Source organism: Austrofundulus limnaeus, unplaced genomic scaffold, assembly GCF_001266775.1.
Source record: "Austrofundulus limnaeus strain Quisiro unplaced genomic scaffold, Austrofundulus_limnaeus-1.0 Scaffold1492, whole genome shotgun sequence".
NCBI lineage: Eukaryota > Metazoa > Chordata > Actinopteri > Cyprinodontiformes > Rivulidae > Austrofundulus > Austrofundulus limnaeus.
The window spans coordinates 1-16956 of NW_013953894.1; the positions used below are offsets into that span (position 1 = coordinate 1).

The 16956-nt window shown below is 40.4% G+C and overlaps 4 protein-coding genes across 5 annotated transcripts; 2 read left to right on the forward strand and 2 right to left on the reverse strand.

The window, feature by feature from the left end:
• Positions 1-133: 133 nt before the first annotated feature.
• On the forward strand, positions 134-3147 carry LOC106535563 (dolichyl-diphosphooligosaccharide--protein glycosyltransferase subunit STT3B; the record flags this gene model as incomplete). Its single annotated transcript, XM_014032603.1, is given in 3 exon segments — positions 134-247; positions 336-545; positions 1571-3147. Coding segments are annotated over 3 exon segments (405 nt in total), but the record flags the coding sequence as incomplete, so codon positions are not given.
• A 530-nt stretch (positions 3148-3677) lies between these two features.
• On the reverse strand, positions 3678-5788 carry kiaa1143 (KIAA1143 ortholog). Its single transcript, XM_014032604.1, has 3 exons — positions 5594-5788; positions 4185-4335; positions 3678-4079 (listed from the first exon to the last, which is right to left on the reverse strand). Exons 1-3 carry the CDS (start codon positions 5708-5710, stop codon positions 3877-3879), a joined length of 471 nt encoding a protein of 156 aa, XP_013888058.1. The 5' UTR covers positions 5711-5788; the 3' UTR covers positions 3678-3876.
• A 343-nt stretch (positions 5789-6131) lies between these two features.
• LOC106535572 (transmembrane protein 42) lies at positions 6132-8279 on the forward strand. 2 transcript variants are annotated; one of them, XM_014032613.1, is made up of 4 exons: positions 6132-6163; positions 6242-6487; positions 7489-7635; positions 7724-8279. In XM_014032613.1, exons 1-4 carry the CDS (start codon positions 6155-6157, stop codon positions 7865-7867), a joined length of 546 nt encoding a protein of 181 aa, XP_013888067.1. In that variant the 5' UTR covers positions 6132-6154; the 3' UTR covers positions 7868-8279. The 2 variants fall into 2 exon arrangements, with proteins under 2 accessions (XP_013888067.1, XP_013888068.1); XM_014032614.1 differs by having other exon boundaries at positions 7567-7635.
• A 3592-nt stretch (positions 8280-11871) lies between these two features.
• LOC106535570 (zinc finger DHHC-type palmitoyltransferase 3) lies at positions 11872-13856 on the reverse strand (the record flags this gene model as incomplete). The annotated part of the gene is given in 1 exon segment (XM_014032610.1): positions 11872-13856. A coding segment is annotated over 1 exon segment (207 nt), but the record flags the coding sequence as incomplete, so codon positions are not given.
• Between the last annotated feature and the right edge of the window lie 3100 nt (positions 13857-16956).

Consider the following 16956-nt stretch of genomic DNA (forward strand, 5'->3'; position numbering starts at 1 on the left):
CACACACACACACACACACACACACACACACACACACACACACACACACACACACACACACACACACACACACACACTCTAGTAAAGTTTGTGCTGTGCCACAGTTTGATCTTCTGCTTCCTTCTCTCTCCAGGAGAGTGACTACTTCACCCCACAGGGAGAGTTCAGAGTGGACAAAGCTGGTTCTCCCACCCTGCTCAACTGCCTCATGTATAAAATGTCCTATTTTCGCTTTGGAGAGATGCAGGTACAGCTGTGTGTTTACTCTGGAAAATATTAGAGATTGGATCATTAAACAAAGAGACTACAGACCGGTGTTTTCTTTCTGCCAACAGCTGGACTTCCGGACGCCTCCGGGCTTTGACAGGACGCGTAACGCCGAGATCGGCAACAAGGACATCAAGCTAAGGCACCTGGAAGAAGCCTTCACTTCTGAGCACTGGCTGGTCAGGATTTATAAGGTCAAAAAACTGGAGAACAGGGACCGTGTGGAGCACAAGCTGCGCAGCACCGACACCGCCAGGCAGAAGTACACCTCCAAAAAGGTACGCTGATATCTGCAGTGTGTGTTTTGGGGTTTCTCAAAAAGTTGTCTTGACTGGTGGTAAACTTTTGGTTTGAGGAAAACAGAAAGATGAATCTGTAGTGATGGTCAGTTTGAAGCTGAAGCTCTTCGTCTGTATCAACCCAACTCACAGTTTCAGAAGCACTGTGTCGGAGCTTGATTAATTTGGTAAAAGTCATGTGATCGATGCTGTCCGAAGCTTCGAGAGCGCTGAAGTTACGTCACTGCTTTCTTCCTGATTCAAAGTTTCTTCTTGCATGGCAAAATGTAAAATCAAAGATCTGGTCTGTATTTATCATATTTATTTTAATCCTCTTAATGCTGTGAAGAATTAACTTTAATGTAAAAGAAAGATTTCGCAACGCTGGGCTTAAAATTTATATATTAAACATCAGTCTGACTTAAAGTAAAGTCTAGGACTAACTCTGAAGAGTCTGTGTCCGAGCTGATTCTGTTGATCCTGGATAAATTATTAAGAAAACACCAGACAGTCACTGATATAAGAATATATTTTAAATATATTTGATCATATTCAAAAATATTCTCAGAGGAATGTCAAAATAAGAGTCTGAAAATCTTAAGATAATTTGAAATTTAACACAAAAATATATTTGTTGGTTTTAAAAATGTCTGAAATAATCCAGTATATTCATGTACTTAATGAAATACAGACACACTTTAAGTTTATAATAAACCACAAACAACCATAACTTTATTCTTTCACCCATTAAAAAAAACTATCTGTTGAAAGCAGCACAACGACAACCTGTTCTCATTAAACTGCTGTCAACTCCGTCAGGATTAAAAGCTTCTCTTTGTTGTTTCAAGCAGCTTTTTTTAAAACAAAAATTAAATGACCTGCTGTTCATATGTTTCTCTCTGCATGACGTACAGTGGGAGGGAGGATGGGGGTGGTCAGTGCTGTGGTGGGGGTGGGCTGCCCTCCTGTACAATGGTAGGAGAAACATTGTGATGCCTTTAAAACCAATGATTTTCTGTCTGCAGATGGCCAAGAGGAAGCGTGGTCACATCAAGAACAAGCTGTCCATCAAGAAGGGCAAGAAAGTGGCCAAGAAGTCCTTATAGGGCCCCCCACCCCCCACCCACCACCACAACAGAGGCAGACTGTGGACAGGAGGGAGAGAAAAGATCCGACACAAAACTTTCAGCAAAAACACGCAGCAGGAAAATCCCAGCGACCGACATGAATGGTGTTCTGAGCGCCACCTTCAGGTGCGACTTGGAAACTGTACCGTCCTGAGCTGAAGATCAGGGGGTGTCAGCTCGTCCCCACCCCGAGCCCCCACCACACCAGTTTTGACCTTACAGACTTTGACCTCTTTTTGTTAGTTTGTTTAATTTGTGTTGCTGGGACGAGAAGAGACGAGTAGTTTTTACTCATGAAGCTGAGCTCAGTCTGACAGGAAACATCCGACCTGTTGTAAACAAACCTCCTGATTGGTCCAAATAAAGCTGTTCCCATCCCAGCTTACAGAAAAGTGCTTTGGTTCTCAACTCCCTGCTGTTTTTACATTTACAGTAAGAGTTTATTACAGGAGAGCAGACTGTTATTTACAGTATTTAGCTTTCAGGTTGTTTGTTTGTTTACAACCTGTTTGATCAGCTGATGTTTGACCCCTCATGACTGCAGTCACACCAGGTGTCAACACTCACTTTCCAGATGTTCACTTCTGATTGGAGCTCAGTGACAGACTGTGGTTTACCCAAATATTTATCCCTCCTTCTACCAGAATACTTCAGATTAATGAAACTTTCAAACTTCAATAATTCAGCATCAAGTCTGTTCAGGTCTTCATGAGGTCTCCTGCTTGGTGGTGGTCCTAACTACACACAGCTGTGTATCATTTGAGCCTCCAATTTCTCTCAGGTGGATCATGTTTAAAGGAGAATGCTTTTTTTCCCCCTCCAATTCATTAATCTATAAAATTCAGTTTACTTTCAGTCTGTAAAGCAAAATAAATCACTGCGGGGGATGAGTATTTGTGTAACCTGCTGTATAAGAACGAACAATCTGTTTTTCTTTTTTATCACCTAGAGTTAAAAGCAGCAGTGATTTAAAGGRGTTTTTCCAAACTGCAGGTTCACTCAGGATTATCTGAGAATGTTTTAAGTTGACACATCTTGTGTTTGTTTTGTTACTGTGGGTTTATGGAAATAAAAGTCTTGTCTTTTCTGCCTATCTGATGAAAAACRCATTTTAAACCATGACAGCAGCCGTCACAGAAACCTCACATTACTGCTAATTTCATTTTTGGTTTGGTTTTAACTGAAGCTTTCTTTTATCTCTGAGTTTTTCTTTTTCTAACGGTTCTGAAAACAACTCGAGTCAGAACGCTGTACAGAACCCAGCACTAGAGGACTGCGTTGGCCTTAAAATAAACCTGGAAGTCAGATTATTTTTTTCCAGAGCTGTGGGTGTATTTATTACATGAAGTCACATAATGCAAGTGTTTTACTTGGGTTTGGTTTTTCTGAAAGCGGTTCTTCCATCAATTGTAATGATCTGGATGCTGGTGAGAATGAAACATGCCTTTTAGAATAAAGAGGTTAAAATAAAATAACTTGAGTTTGGTTTGTTTTTAAACCCTACATCAGAAAACCAGTCCACGAACTGCTTCTGATCAATTATCTTACAGCTTTTAATTGTTTTATCAAATGCTAWAACAGGCTGATAAACGGACCAATGCACACTTTTCTGTTGATCTGAGGCTCCAGGGTTGTGATCTAATCCTTTTTCAGGATGTTTTTGGTTTTAAACCCATTTTCAAGATTTTCTCCAAACCATTATCTGATTGGATTACCTTTGAACTGGTTGCTGAGTCAGTAGTTCTCATCCTCTTCATCATCTTGACTGGCTTCACTCTGTGACTGGGTTGGTTGTTTGCTGGGTTTTGGTGCCACAGAGGTAAAAAAATAAAATAAAATAAAAGCCGGGGCTGTTAACAGGAGGTTGCAGCTTCCAAACCGTGGATTACCAAATAATTGGGTAGGCGAATCACCCTCCTATGGGGGGCCCTTGAGCAAGGCCCTTAACTCTCTCCAGGCTGTTTTCTGTAAAGCTACCAGATATTGAAATAAAAGCATTCAGTGAGGGACAGTTGATAAAACTGATTTATAGTTAGGAGTTCATGTTTACAACAAAAACAATAGGACGTATGTGCAGTCTTTTAAATGAGATCATCTTTAAAATACCAAACAAGCTGAAGAACAGCTGGTAGTTTGAAATCTTTAAGCAGGTTTCTGTAAATCCACATGTGGTTTTTGTCCTTGGCAGTCTCGCGTTTCACCGTTTAGTCCTCGTCGTCCTCATCCCCTCCAAACGACAGGAGGCTTTGGTTTTTTATTTTAACTCCAGACGTCTCCTTCTTCTCCATCTTCTCATCACTCTTCTTCTTTTTGCTGGAGCTGACGGTGATCCCCTGGAACTGGTTTGAGGAGGATCTCTTGGCGGGCTTCTTGAAAAGGATTTTGCCGTCAGGAGGAGCTTCGCCGTCTGTGAAAGCAAATAAAAACTTTTCACCTCAGAGAGAAAAACAGACCCCGCCGTCTTTTTTTCTCTTTAGCTTTTCTGCAATAACTTGATTTAAATCAGTCTGACCTTTCTCTGCATCACCTCCAGCACTTTTCCCATCTTTGACCTTCTTCGCCTCCTCTGCAGTCAGGTCCCCACTTTTCAAAACCACGACTTGAGGTAACTCGTCCTCTCGATCGCTGCCGCTGTCGTCATCCAGAGCCGGCATCACCTGGCGCTGAGAGACATACAGACCTTTGATACGGTGATTTAAAAAGTTTTAATGAGCAGAGGGGAGGTCAGGCCTTGTTTTAAAATGGGCTTGATCAGCCATTGAAAGGATGACAGATACACTCAGACACTGAAACATCAAAGAAAACTGATTTTACAGAGTTTCTCCACTTTTAAATTAAAACTGGTACCCTTGACTTCAATATCCACACTTTTTTTACACTCAAAGTTTATTTTTTGAGCCACTCGTTTGGACATCAAAACACGAAGCTGAAGTTAGCTTCCGATTCGGGAAATGACTAAAGGGATATTACAACTAATTTTTCACTCCCTTGCGTGTGTTTAACCTGCTCTGGCTCAAAAACTACAACATCTACACTCTTCAAACCAGGACTAGATTATTCTACACTAATAGAAGAATAATAAAAACTAAGTTTCAGCTTTGTCTGATTTGTGAAAAATCAATAAAGTTTGTTTTTCATCATTTTATAGGCAACTGGACCACATTAGACCTGGTCCAGCTCAAAAACCACAACACCTGCACTCTTCAAACAAGGACTAGATTATTCTACACTAATAGAAGAATAATAAACACTAAGTTTGAGCTTTGGGAAACCTTTGTATGATTTGTGAAACATCAATAAAGTTTGTTTTTTTATCATTTTATAGGCAATTGGACCACACTAGACCTGGTCCAGCTCAAAAACCACAACACCTGGACTCTTCAAACCAGGACTAGATTATTCTACACTAATAGAAGAATAAGTAAAACACGAAGCTCCATCATTAAAACATGTAAATTTGCTGTAAATGATTATACAGAAGCATTTACATTTTGTTGCTTCAGTCTGTGACTCAAAGGTTACAAACAGAAATGTGTAAAACTGATGAGAAACAAAGGCAGAAAAATATGTTCATTTGTTTAAAGCTCATAAAAACTGTGCTTTATCAATAAAGGGTTTTAAATAAAAGCATCTYTCTGATGCATATCTGCATGTTTTTAGTAAAGGATAAAATGTCAAAAGAAATGATTTGTTTGTTTTACACTAAAATATGAACAAATTTATTGTATTCTAGTCCTGTTTGACATTAAAGGAGCCAACAAGGCTTCAATCAACCCTTGAGATTATTTAAAGGGAACAAACAGCTACAGCYCATCAAGTCAAACAATGTTTTAAGAGGTTAATTTAAGTCAAGAATTAAATTTGTTCGCTAAAACGTTTACACGTCCTAGCCCTGCGAATCCAACCGCAACGAAACGTTACCTTTGTGTCCACACTGGGCCCTTCCTTATATCCAACATCACTTTTAAACTTCTTCAGAAAGGACGGCTCTGCCGGTTTCACCCACGCCACGCCGCTCGCTTTGTTTTTATTCATCATTTAAAAAAATCACAACAAACAAGCAGCTAACGAGCTAAATGCCACTTCCCGAGTAGCGCACCAAAACACAGCAATGAGACGCGCCGAGAAGCGTCACGTGACCACAGGACCACCTATGATTGGTGTAAAATCAAAACTAACCGGAAACTGGTTTTAATACCTTCAAAATAAAACAGTGTAGCTTCAGGAGGGAATAAAATGTGCTTTTTCTAAGATATTAAAAATGAGTGATACTCTATAACTATAAAATCCTGAAACATGTTTTAAGTTTTATGCTCTTATTAAATAAAACAAACAATTGTTGACCAAAATCTTAAAGCATGCTTTTATTTTGAAATACATCGCTTGTCTACATCCTTGAACTGGATGCACTCCTTTTCATTTAGCCGGATAGAAGTGATATAAAGTTTTTGCTGACGGGGGCGGTGTTAACTCAAATGACACATGAGAGCGGTGGGCATTTATTGTGTCATAATAGTAAATCTGTAATATAGATATAAAAATGACTAAAAATCACCTGCTGCTTAACAGAGCCTGGATCTGAGGGAAGCAACGCAAACTCCGCCCACCCGGCTTTGTCAGCCGGGCAACAAATCGTGTGTAGTCGTTTCTGAGATGGTTTCTGGGTCGGTTTACGCGCTGTTAGCGGGGTTCCTGGCTGCCGCCGCCTCTCTGTCTGCTAAGCTGACCGTCGGTGCCGACTACCTGAGGGACATGTGTGAGTCCGGACTGAGCCGGTGGGATGAAGCACGAGACGGATCCACAGTCTGTGACTGGGTGAGTCGTGTTTACTTTGGTTTTAAATATGTCAGATTTAAACAAAGAGCCGGTGTGTTCCCCTTGTTTGATCGTGAATCCATACAGAGTAGCTTTTCTAGAGTGTGAAGGCTTTTCCGGGTTGTTTTAGTAGAACAGGTGTTGTGCCAAAAAAAGTGACGCTCTGCCTAAAGGCGCAGCGGGAGCGCGCACAGCCTGTTTGAGAATCGCTGTTTCTGCGGCTTCAGTTCTTGGAATTAAACACTATTAACACTAAAATACACATTTGTATGCACAAGATAGCAAAGGAATGTCTAAGTTTAACTTTTAAATATTTTTCCTAAACATTCAAAATTTTTCTCTCTTTTATTATAAACATCTGCCAGTTTTAATCCAGTTTTATTGTAAGAAAATGAGCCATGGTTGGTTTTTGGCAAATAAAATCTTATTTGTTTTTATTTTATTTTATTTATTTTTTACAATTTACAGATATGTTTCAGGATTCAAATAACTACATGGGCTAAAATCTTCAAAATATAAAACCTCTGATTGAAGCAGTCAGTTTAGACTGTGGAAAGCCATTTCTGTCACTCTGATGGACACAAAAAACTTGTATCTCATAATTAATTATCTTATAATGAGATACTATCTCATAATTATGAGATACTGATTTAGCTATCTCATAATCATGAGAAAGAAGTTTTTTTTATTTTTTTCTCATCAGTGGCATAAATTGGTTTCCATATAAGACAAACATTTGTCAGTCTGGTAAATAAAAAAAAGTGGCAATACTAAATTATTATATACAATGAAAGGACTGCATTAAGCTCTGACTTTCCCCCCTTTTGAATAAAACAAAGTTATATAAAAGTAAAAATAAACGTTCAGTGTGAAGCTTCAGGTGTTTTARTACTGTAAACATTCACATTCTGAGGGTTTTATCTGAAGCTGGTCACACTTTACATCCAGATAATCTTAAAAGTCATGCAGAGGTTGTCTCACCCCTGCTGTCCTGGTCTTAGCTCCATGTCCCCCTGAGGCTGCTGTGTGCGGGCCTGCTGTTCTCCTGTAACGCTGTCATGTGGACCCTGTTCTCCAAGGCTCTCCGTCACTGCTCCTCCTCAGCCAGGGCCACGGTCACCACCACCGCCTCCAACTTCATCTCCTCTGTAAGAGCCTGAGACACGTCTTTAACCAAGCATTCACACATTCGTATGAAAACACCCTGTGTCTTTTTTTTTCCTCTGGTGTGTTCAGGGCATCCTGGGGAGGTTCATGTTTGGGGAGACCCACAGTTCTCTGTGGTGGACGGGCATGTCTCTGACTCTGTGTGGYCTGCTGGTGCTTCATGCTTCAACGCCTCAGAGTCCCACACAGGAGGGAGGACAGAAGGACAAGTGATGCCTCCTTGAAAGACCTCATCAGGAGTGACTGTTTACAAAGTGGGTCGTGTTTGAGTCCCACAGTCAGAACAGTGGCCTCTGACACCCAACAGGAAGATTTTTTTTATTATTATTATTATTATTATTTATTTGTAGAAGCAGGTTTTCAGGCTGAACTGACGGATCTTTGTTATCAGAGCGTTGAATCTTGTCACCTGCTGTGGTCCTACCGTCCCCACACAGAGAGAACGGTCCAAGTCGTTATGGTTCCAGAATGAGCTGCTATAAGAGCACAAATACTCCTCTCTATACCTGAAGAAACTTAAAGCTCTTCAGAGAACACCTTTCTACGGTGTCAGAAAATATGAAACTGATTTTTAGTATTTTTCAGATTTGGAAAATTAAACTTTTTCCTCTGTTGCCTTTTTAAAGGGTTTTTATTTTTAGTTGCTCGAACAGAGCAGGTTTGTTGAATTCTAGATGGTCATGAGTCATTATGATGTTCACTTACACCAAGCCTCGAGTTTAAGCTTTAATCTGTCAGGATCTTTGTTTTTGAGTTTTTCATTACTAATAGTTACCACCTGCTTCGGATGTTATCATCTATTAAATGGACGTTATTAGCCGTTATCGGTCCCATAGAYTGGCTTCAGACTGTCAGCTGGTTAATATGAGGTATAAAGCCACTAAGGTTAATTTTAGAGAAAATGACATGGGCTACGATAAAGTAGACTGGACTCCGGCGGTAGCAGATTGTTGCATTTCAACGTATGGCACTGGTAACCCACTAGGGGGCACTGTCGGGACAGTCTGAAGCCATTCTATGGGACTGATAACCGCTAATAACGTCCATTTAATGGACTGATAACATCCGAACCGGCTGCCGTTACACGACACATGGGCAACATACAGCCCGAGGGCCAGAAGTGGCCCTTGGGTGATCTCAATCTGGTCTTTTATATCAATAAAATAAAATTGAATTAAATAAAATTAAATTACAGRGGGTAAAATAAGTATTGAACACGTCATTTTTCTCAGTAAATATATTACTAGAGGTGCTATTGACATGAAATTTTCACCAGATGTCGGTAACAACCCAAGTGATCCATTCATACAAAGAAATCAACCATAAATGTCCAGAAATGAAGTTATTTGTAATAATGTGGAATGGCACAGGGAAAAAGGAACACATGAAGAAAGGGAGGTGTAAAAAGGCATGGAAAGCCAAGACACCAGCTGAACTCTCTCAGTAATTAGAAAGCAAGRCTGCCCCTTGTCAGTGCAAGTTAATATCAGCTGGTTCAGTCCCAAATGATGYCCAGGTATCACACAAGAACCATCTGATGATGGGTAAAAGTAAAGAGCTCTCTCAAGACCTTCACAACCTTATTGTTGCAAAGCATAATGATGGCATCGGTTACAGAAGAATGTCTAAACTTCTGAAGGTTCCAGTGAGCACTGTTGGGGCCATAATTCAGAAGTGGAAAGAACATTATTTCACCATAAACCGACCACGACCAGGTGCTCCTCACAAGYTTTCTGACAGAGGAGTGAAAAGAATTATCAGAAGAGTTGTCCAAGAGCCAAGGACCACTTGTGGAGAGCTTCAGAAAGACCTGGAATTAGCAGGTACGATTGTTTCAAAGAAAACAATAAGTAATGCACTGAACCACCATGGCCTGTARGCACGCTCACCACGCAAGACTCCACTGCTGAAGAAACAGCATGTTGAAGCTCCTTTAAAGTTTGCTGCACAACATTTAGACAAGCCTGTGTAATACTGGGAGAATATAGTCTGGTCAGATGAGACCAACATTGAACTGTTTGGATGCCAGAATACACATCATGTTTGGAGGTCAAATGGCACTGCACATCAGCCCAAAAACACCATACCAACAGTGAAGTTTGGAGGTGGGAACATCATGGTGTGGGGCTGTTTTTCAGCATATGGTACTGGCAAATGTCAAATAATTGAAGGAAGGATGAATGGAAAAATGTACAGAGACATTCTTGATAAAAATCTGCTTCCATCTACCAGGATGATGAAGATGAAACGTGGCTGGACATTTCAGCAAGACAATGAGCCCAAACACAAAGCCAAGGAAACTCTCAGTTGGTTTCAGAGAAAGAAACTAAAGCTGCTGGAATGGCCCAGCCAATCACCTGACCTGAATCCAACAGAAAATCTATGGAAAGAACTAAAGATCAGAGTTCATAGAAGAGGTCCACGAAACCTTCAAGATTTGAAGACTGTRTGTGTGGAAGAATGGGCCAAAATCACACCTGAGCAATGCATGCCACTAGTTTCTCCATACAGGAGGCGTCTTGAAGCTGTCATTGACAACAAAGGCTTTTGTACAAAGTATTAGATAAATTTCAGTAAGTGTGTTCAATACTTTTTCCCTGTGCCATTCCACATTATTACAAATAACTTCATTTCTGGAKATTTATGGTTTGATTTCTTTGTATGTATGGATCACTTGGGTTGTTACCGACATCTGGTGAAAATTTCATGTCATTAGCACCTCTAGTAATATATTTACTGAGAAAAATGTTGACGTGTTCAATACTTATTTTACCCGCTGTAAATTAAACAAAACAAAACAAAAAAAAACTTTAGGCACTGAAAATTAACATCTTATTGCAGTCGCTTTCTGTCCCTGAAAACAACCTAAATCTAACATTTTGGACAAATTAAAACTTTATAATACAACAACCTTTCTCTTGGCCTGATAAATCTGTCTGTGCTTCCAGAACCAGACTGAACACCAGTGCCACTTTACTAACGTTATGTTGGATATTCCAGGAAGGTATCTGGCAACCTTTTATTAACAGGCTATGTTAAAACGTGTTCACACGAGTAAAATGGAAGAAAACAAACTAGAAATGTTTTCTACATGACGTATTTTTCTCCCGTGTGACTCTTTGCTCTCAGCTCTGCGAAAACCAAATGCTGAACAAGAGAAACACCTGTTATGTCAGAGAATTAACTGTTACAAATACATGCTTTACGTCAGAAGGTCAACCTGTTCTTAAAGTCTGATGCTTAACGTCAAAGCGCAAAAAATAGCTGAAAATCAAAGCTGAATTTTTTAGTTTGGATAAGTATGAACTATTATACACACATAAAGTTATTATACACATAAACTCATAACTGAGTTTAAAAACAGTACGATGCAATTAGTTTAATGAAGAATCTGTCTCCAGTCATTAAATCAGGTGTTTATTTATGCAGATAAAAGTATCTTTAACAACCTGTTAAAATACATTAGAAATCAAGAAATAGCTTCTAATTTATCCAAAATTTTCTGGGGGAGGACCCCCAGACCCCCCTCCAGTGTGTCCTTTACACACACATTATAAGACTTATGTGAGAGGATAAACCGACACACGTGCTCCACCTGTGTGTCTGCTGTATGAAACTATGGCTGATTGTCAAACTGTATTCTCAGTGAGTTTAAAGGGCTGGTACACTACGTGGGTGAATGAAGGTAAACATAATCTCAGTTAATATGGTTTGAGTATTATTGCATCACAACAGAAACATTTGGTGTTCAGTTGTTGACGAGTGCAGACAGTTAAAGTGAGCACACACTGAAGACATGAACAACTGAAAAACCTGGTCGCACAACTGTGGGTGTGGGTTTAGTTTGCAAATACAGTTTTAATTTGCTAATTAAACAAATAAAACAAGACAAAAATAAGGCTTAGCAGAAAAAAACCTCTGACCTGGTTCTGATTTTTGAAACACTTAAGCTGACTTTTTATTTTTTTTACAAACCTTTAAAATATGTGACAAAAAAAACGTTATTGTCCATATATGTCAAAGATCATCAAAACCCAAAATGTTGTGTTTTAAAAACAGATAAAAATGTAAATTTTTAGAGTTTTACAGATGAGCTCACACACCAATGTAAACATCACACAGAAAAGTTGGACTACAGAACCTGCAGAGCTACAGGAAGGGGGGTATGCATGTCCAAACACAGAGTTAAAGTTTTAATGAAAAAAAAAAAAGTCTGTAGCACCATTATTGCTTATTTGTGTGCTGAACTTTGCAACCATTTAAAACCCATAAAAACAGAGTTTAGGATTTTGTGAAGTCAAGCTAAGAAAAGTCCTGCTTTGTTTAACTTTACCCCTCTGGACCCCCGACATCTAGCACCCATATGTCAGTTTAAAGCTCAGGTATGGAGACATGAAGAGGAAACAGGTAACGTGTGTCAGTCACTACCAAAGAGGTGAGTATTCAAACAATAAAAGGTTGCTTTAGAAGAAAAAGGCACGAGGTGAGTCGATCCTTAGAGAGCTGGAAAAATACGGAGATAAATCAGTCMCAAATGTTTTCAACAATTTTTCAAACGTACACAGTTCAAATTACACAAGTGGGAATAAGCTATAAGTTGTTGAATCCCCAGCTTGGCTGTGCATGTGAAGGTTGACCCTTTCTTCACACTCCAGATTCATCAATAGAAATCTGCAATTGAGGCTGGTGAAAATCTGAGGTATCAGATTTACAGGATTAGCAGATCACAACCCGTGTTCAAACACAAGCTCACATTGACGTGAACTGTACTGCTGAAATAAACTACACAAATGGGTAGTTTATTCTTATTCTGGATAAACTATTTAAAAAAGTGTTAGGAGCAGTGGCAGTGGGCAGGGTGGGACGTCCACCCTGTGATCTATCCTCTGAAGTTAAGCARCCACACTCCAGCCAAACAGCTGACATTGTCTCATATTATCGTAGTTTCATGACAAAAATTGTGACATTTTGTTTGCAGCTTCTAGTCTTCCACTCCTTATCATAACCCACGATGAGAACTTTGAGAACATACTATGTGACTGGTCAGAAGTTCGTGGGCATGTTTGTTTCTGCTAAAAGCACTCAGACGCTACATTTTCCTTAAACTACTCAGTTCCAGAATCTGACTGTTGTACCCGCAAGCAGACATTTATAAAAATCGTCAAGTAGACAAAAACTCATGGAAATTTTTTTGCAAAATTGCATGGAGGAATCCCTCTGACAAAAAGTGTGGTGCATTAACCGGGAAAGATTTGTGGCAAGAGTGGTTATCAAAGTGGGGATCTTTATTTTTCCAGTGTCCAGCAGGAAAAAAAAAACCCCGTGCAGTAACGTACACAGCTGTGGGAGGGGTTTCCCAGGAGCTCAACACGGTGTGTCTCATGAACTATTAAATGTGTGGTAAATAAATAAAACAAACTGTTGGTGGGATTAAACAGGCTCATACAATTTCTCATTTAAAATAATATAGAGATGTTATCCGTGTCCAGTAGTTTGGTCACGTGCACAGGCAAGATGATGCGTGTGCTCGAGTTGACGGATTGGTCTGCAGCGGGTGAGTCCTGAAGGCACATTTGACGAGTTATATGCATAGAATATTTGTGCTGTTTGAAATGTGTACGTTTGAAAAAACTGTGTGAGTTTGTGAATCTTGTACTCTACTTGTAATACTGTTAAAACTAGTTTATAAAAGAAGGCTGGTTGACTTGTTTGGTTCTTGGTGGTCTACTTTAGTGGTTTTTCCCTGATGGAGCTCAGTTTCTCTAATGTTCAGAACGTTCTCTGCGGGGCACACCTGGTTTTCCATCGCTCAGTATCAGCAAACACTTTAAGACACACATACTGTTTAGAACTTCCTTCAGTAATGAAAAAAAACCTGTTGGATAAAAATTTAATCTTTTTGGCATTCTGCTTAAAAAGTCCTGAAGAAGCTTTATGCCTGCAAGACAGATATTTTATGAGACAAAGACCACAAAGCCCTCCTCACTGTGTGGAACTAGTAGAGTGGGATCTCTATGACGTCCTCCTCAATGATGTCCCCCTGTGGGACTGCAATGTGGTCTACTGAGTCCCTTTTGCAGCTCAGTGCTGATAAAGGGTTGAACCATGATGGTGAGAAGGGGCCTCCGAACGCCGTCTTCATGGCCTCCCAACACGGCGTTTTGCCCCACTTTCCCGTCTCTCCTTTCAGCCGCTCGATTCCCTAAACAGGACAGAAGTGGTGAGGATCTGGGGTGGAGGAGAGGGTACCACTCACAGCTACGTCACAACACATCATGGTGCCAACATGGCTCAGACCTAACCTTAGCTTCAGTTGTACTACTGCCAAGAGAAAGGACTGGAGCCCAAGCCTTTACAAAATTGTGAAAGGATCATTTCGTGGCTAGTTCTGTCAGAGAAGCTTCCACCTATCAGTGCGTTACAACAGTTTCATCACAAACTTTTATTTTAACGGCACATGCCACACATGCTGAGTGACTCACATGCAGATCAAAAAGAAAAAAAAACAAAACTAGAGCATGCATCATATTCTTTACAGAGTAGGGATGGGCAGTGGGTTTTAAGTGCTAATCAATTAAAAGGGTGAATTTGAAGTGTTAATGTGACGGCTTTAACAGTTTTTGTTTGGTTTGAAATGCCAACTTGTTTCCCAGTTGTACACTTCCAATCAGACACAACACTTACCATCCATATCCAGTGTCCTAGAGTCTGTTTCTTGCTTTGTACTTTACTTTGAAAGAATTATAAAGCAGAAACTAAAGTCACCGAATACGTGTTGGATATTTTGTGGCTGATTAATTGAATTTCAGATACAATTATTTTATCGATTATAAACTTTTACTTTAAGCGGGAAAAAATAATCAACAAGTCTAACATGTGCCTCACTCCAGCAGTACAAACACGTTTTTTTATTTTATTTTAATGAATCCTTTATTTATACAGGAAAATCTGTTGTGACTCATTGACTCGTTTACAAGAGAGACCTTAACAACAAATAGCATCCACCGTTTTACGATTCAGGAATGTAGGGCTGTTTTAAGTCTACTTCCTGGTTTACTATGACATCATATTTGTGGTTTTAACAGATAAGTATTGTGGCTGTGTCTCAGTTCAGGGGCTGCAGCCTACCTAGACCTCGGCCCGTGGAGGCCTCAGCCTATGATGGTAGGCTGCGTAAAACTACTGTGAAATGAGAGTCCAGCTTTCAGATGGCGTATGTTTGCGTGACCATGCACTACTCTGTTACCATATCGACTTGTTTTATTTCAAGCGTCTTCAGACTTAATGTATTGGAACTCATATTACCACATCTTTTCACTGGAGGAATAACTTCAGTAAATAAAAACATTAATAACTTGGGTTTTTCTCCAGTTTCAGTATTTGTAATTGCATTTATTTCGTCAGCTAAGTTGCTAAACTTACATTTACAGACACATTATTTGGRCTATGATGAATTTCCAAAGTACYTGTACCATGAGAAGGAACCCACAAATTGGGAACACTTGACGCGGCGTGATATAAGCAACAAACAAACGCACGCTCAGGAGGACGCAGCCCCTGAACTGAGACACATCCTGTAAGAACATGTGATTTGTAGCCATTTTGTTTTAGATATCTGAAGCCACAAACAGGCTCYGAGTGAAATGGTGTCTTTAGGTTTAAAAATAAACAAACATTGAACACATGCTACGTTCACACCAAACGCGTTTTGAGCCGTAAAAAAAGCGCACAACGCCTCCTGTTGGACGCACTTTGTTCAGACCGGGACACAGAGCAGACGTGCATCTTTTTCCGGTCTGTCCTCAGAGGATGAAATAAAAGATAAAATAAAGAAAATGGCTTTGCATTATTTACTAAAGAGCATGCAAACGTTGCGCACAGCAGATAATTAATTCACCAGATGATTTAGAGGCGATTTGTTCGGTTAGTTTCGCCACTCCAGAAGCTGCCAGCTGACAGACATTTTTGTTGTTGTTGTCCCGAGCAGCTGAACCACATCAGTACTGATATATCCTGCATGAAAATCCAACTGTAGACYGTCGATTTCATCTAAAGATCTCCTGTCCGTCTGTTTCGGTTTAGTGGGCAACATTCAGGAAACTGTCACGTGGAAAAATGAGTCTCTCTGATTGGTTGTCAAGACGCATTGAGCGMCGAAAGTTCAGATTTTTGAACTCGACCATCGGGCTTTTGACGCAATGCATACACGGAAAATGCTGCCYCCCRTTCTGCGTTCCTTGCGCGCCGCGCAAAACGGACGTGACGTGACGCCCGACCGCTAGAGGCGCGTCCACCATAGACTTTGCATGTAAACTCTCAGCTCCTGCAGCTCAAAAGCATTCGGTGTGAATCCACATTTTCTGCACACAATCTGGGCTTCCAATTTGAATGATTGTTTACACGTGCATCCCCACGATGACCCAAAGAGCCGTTGAAAATGAAGAAATCCCCGACTATCAAGATTAGCAGCAGCACAGGTCTCTGTATCTGAAGCCTTTGGTTCTGTCTCAACTCATGGGTTGCAGCCCCATCTAGTCTACGTCTTCTGTAGACTAGACKGTCTCATTTCACCACCATTTATGCAGCTGACACGAGCGGCCTACGGCCCACGTAGATTGTGGCCAACATTGGCTGCTCTCTATGTAGGTTGCAACCCTTGAATTGAGAAACAGCCATTGTTTCAGTGGGTTTATCAGCTGAAGGACATGGGGGAGTAAAATGAACAAGTTTCAACTCCCAGCAATGTGGGATCCTGGCCAAAGGTTCTAAATCATAAAGGGGCAGCAAAGATTAGCGCTCATTAAGCTGTTGTGCTGAACTTGTGTTATATTAATTAACACTGTCTGAGTAAGAGACTTAAGTCTGTCAGAACACTGAATTGATGCAGGTTGGTCCTACATTTGAAGGAGAGGCTGGTGGTAACCTTAGAGGGGAAGGTGGGGAATTAATATTAAAAATAATATAATGTAATAATATTATATAATAGTGTCTTTGCTCCAAATGCCCATCCCTACATCGCTCACTCATTCTTTCCCATCGTTTGGTTGAACCTGAGGGAACAGTTTACCCTCCAACGGCTGAAAGCTGCATGCTGGATGGGACCATCAGACACGGGCTCTTTCTGCAGTCTTACCTGTGTCAAGATTCTAAAGAGCAGTCAGGGCAGAGAGTAATCAACCAAAGCAGAATGCATGAGTGTGAAGAGGACACTGCGTAGGAAAGAAGCAGATTACAGACTGGGAATGYAAGACAAGGGCGGGAAGAAATTACAGGGAGATGGAAAAAATGCATTCAGGAAAAGA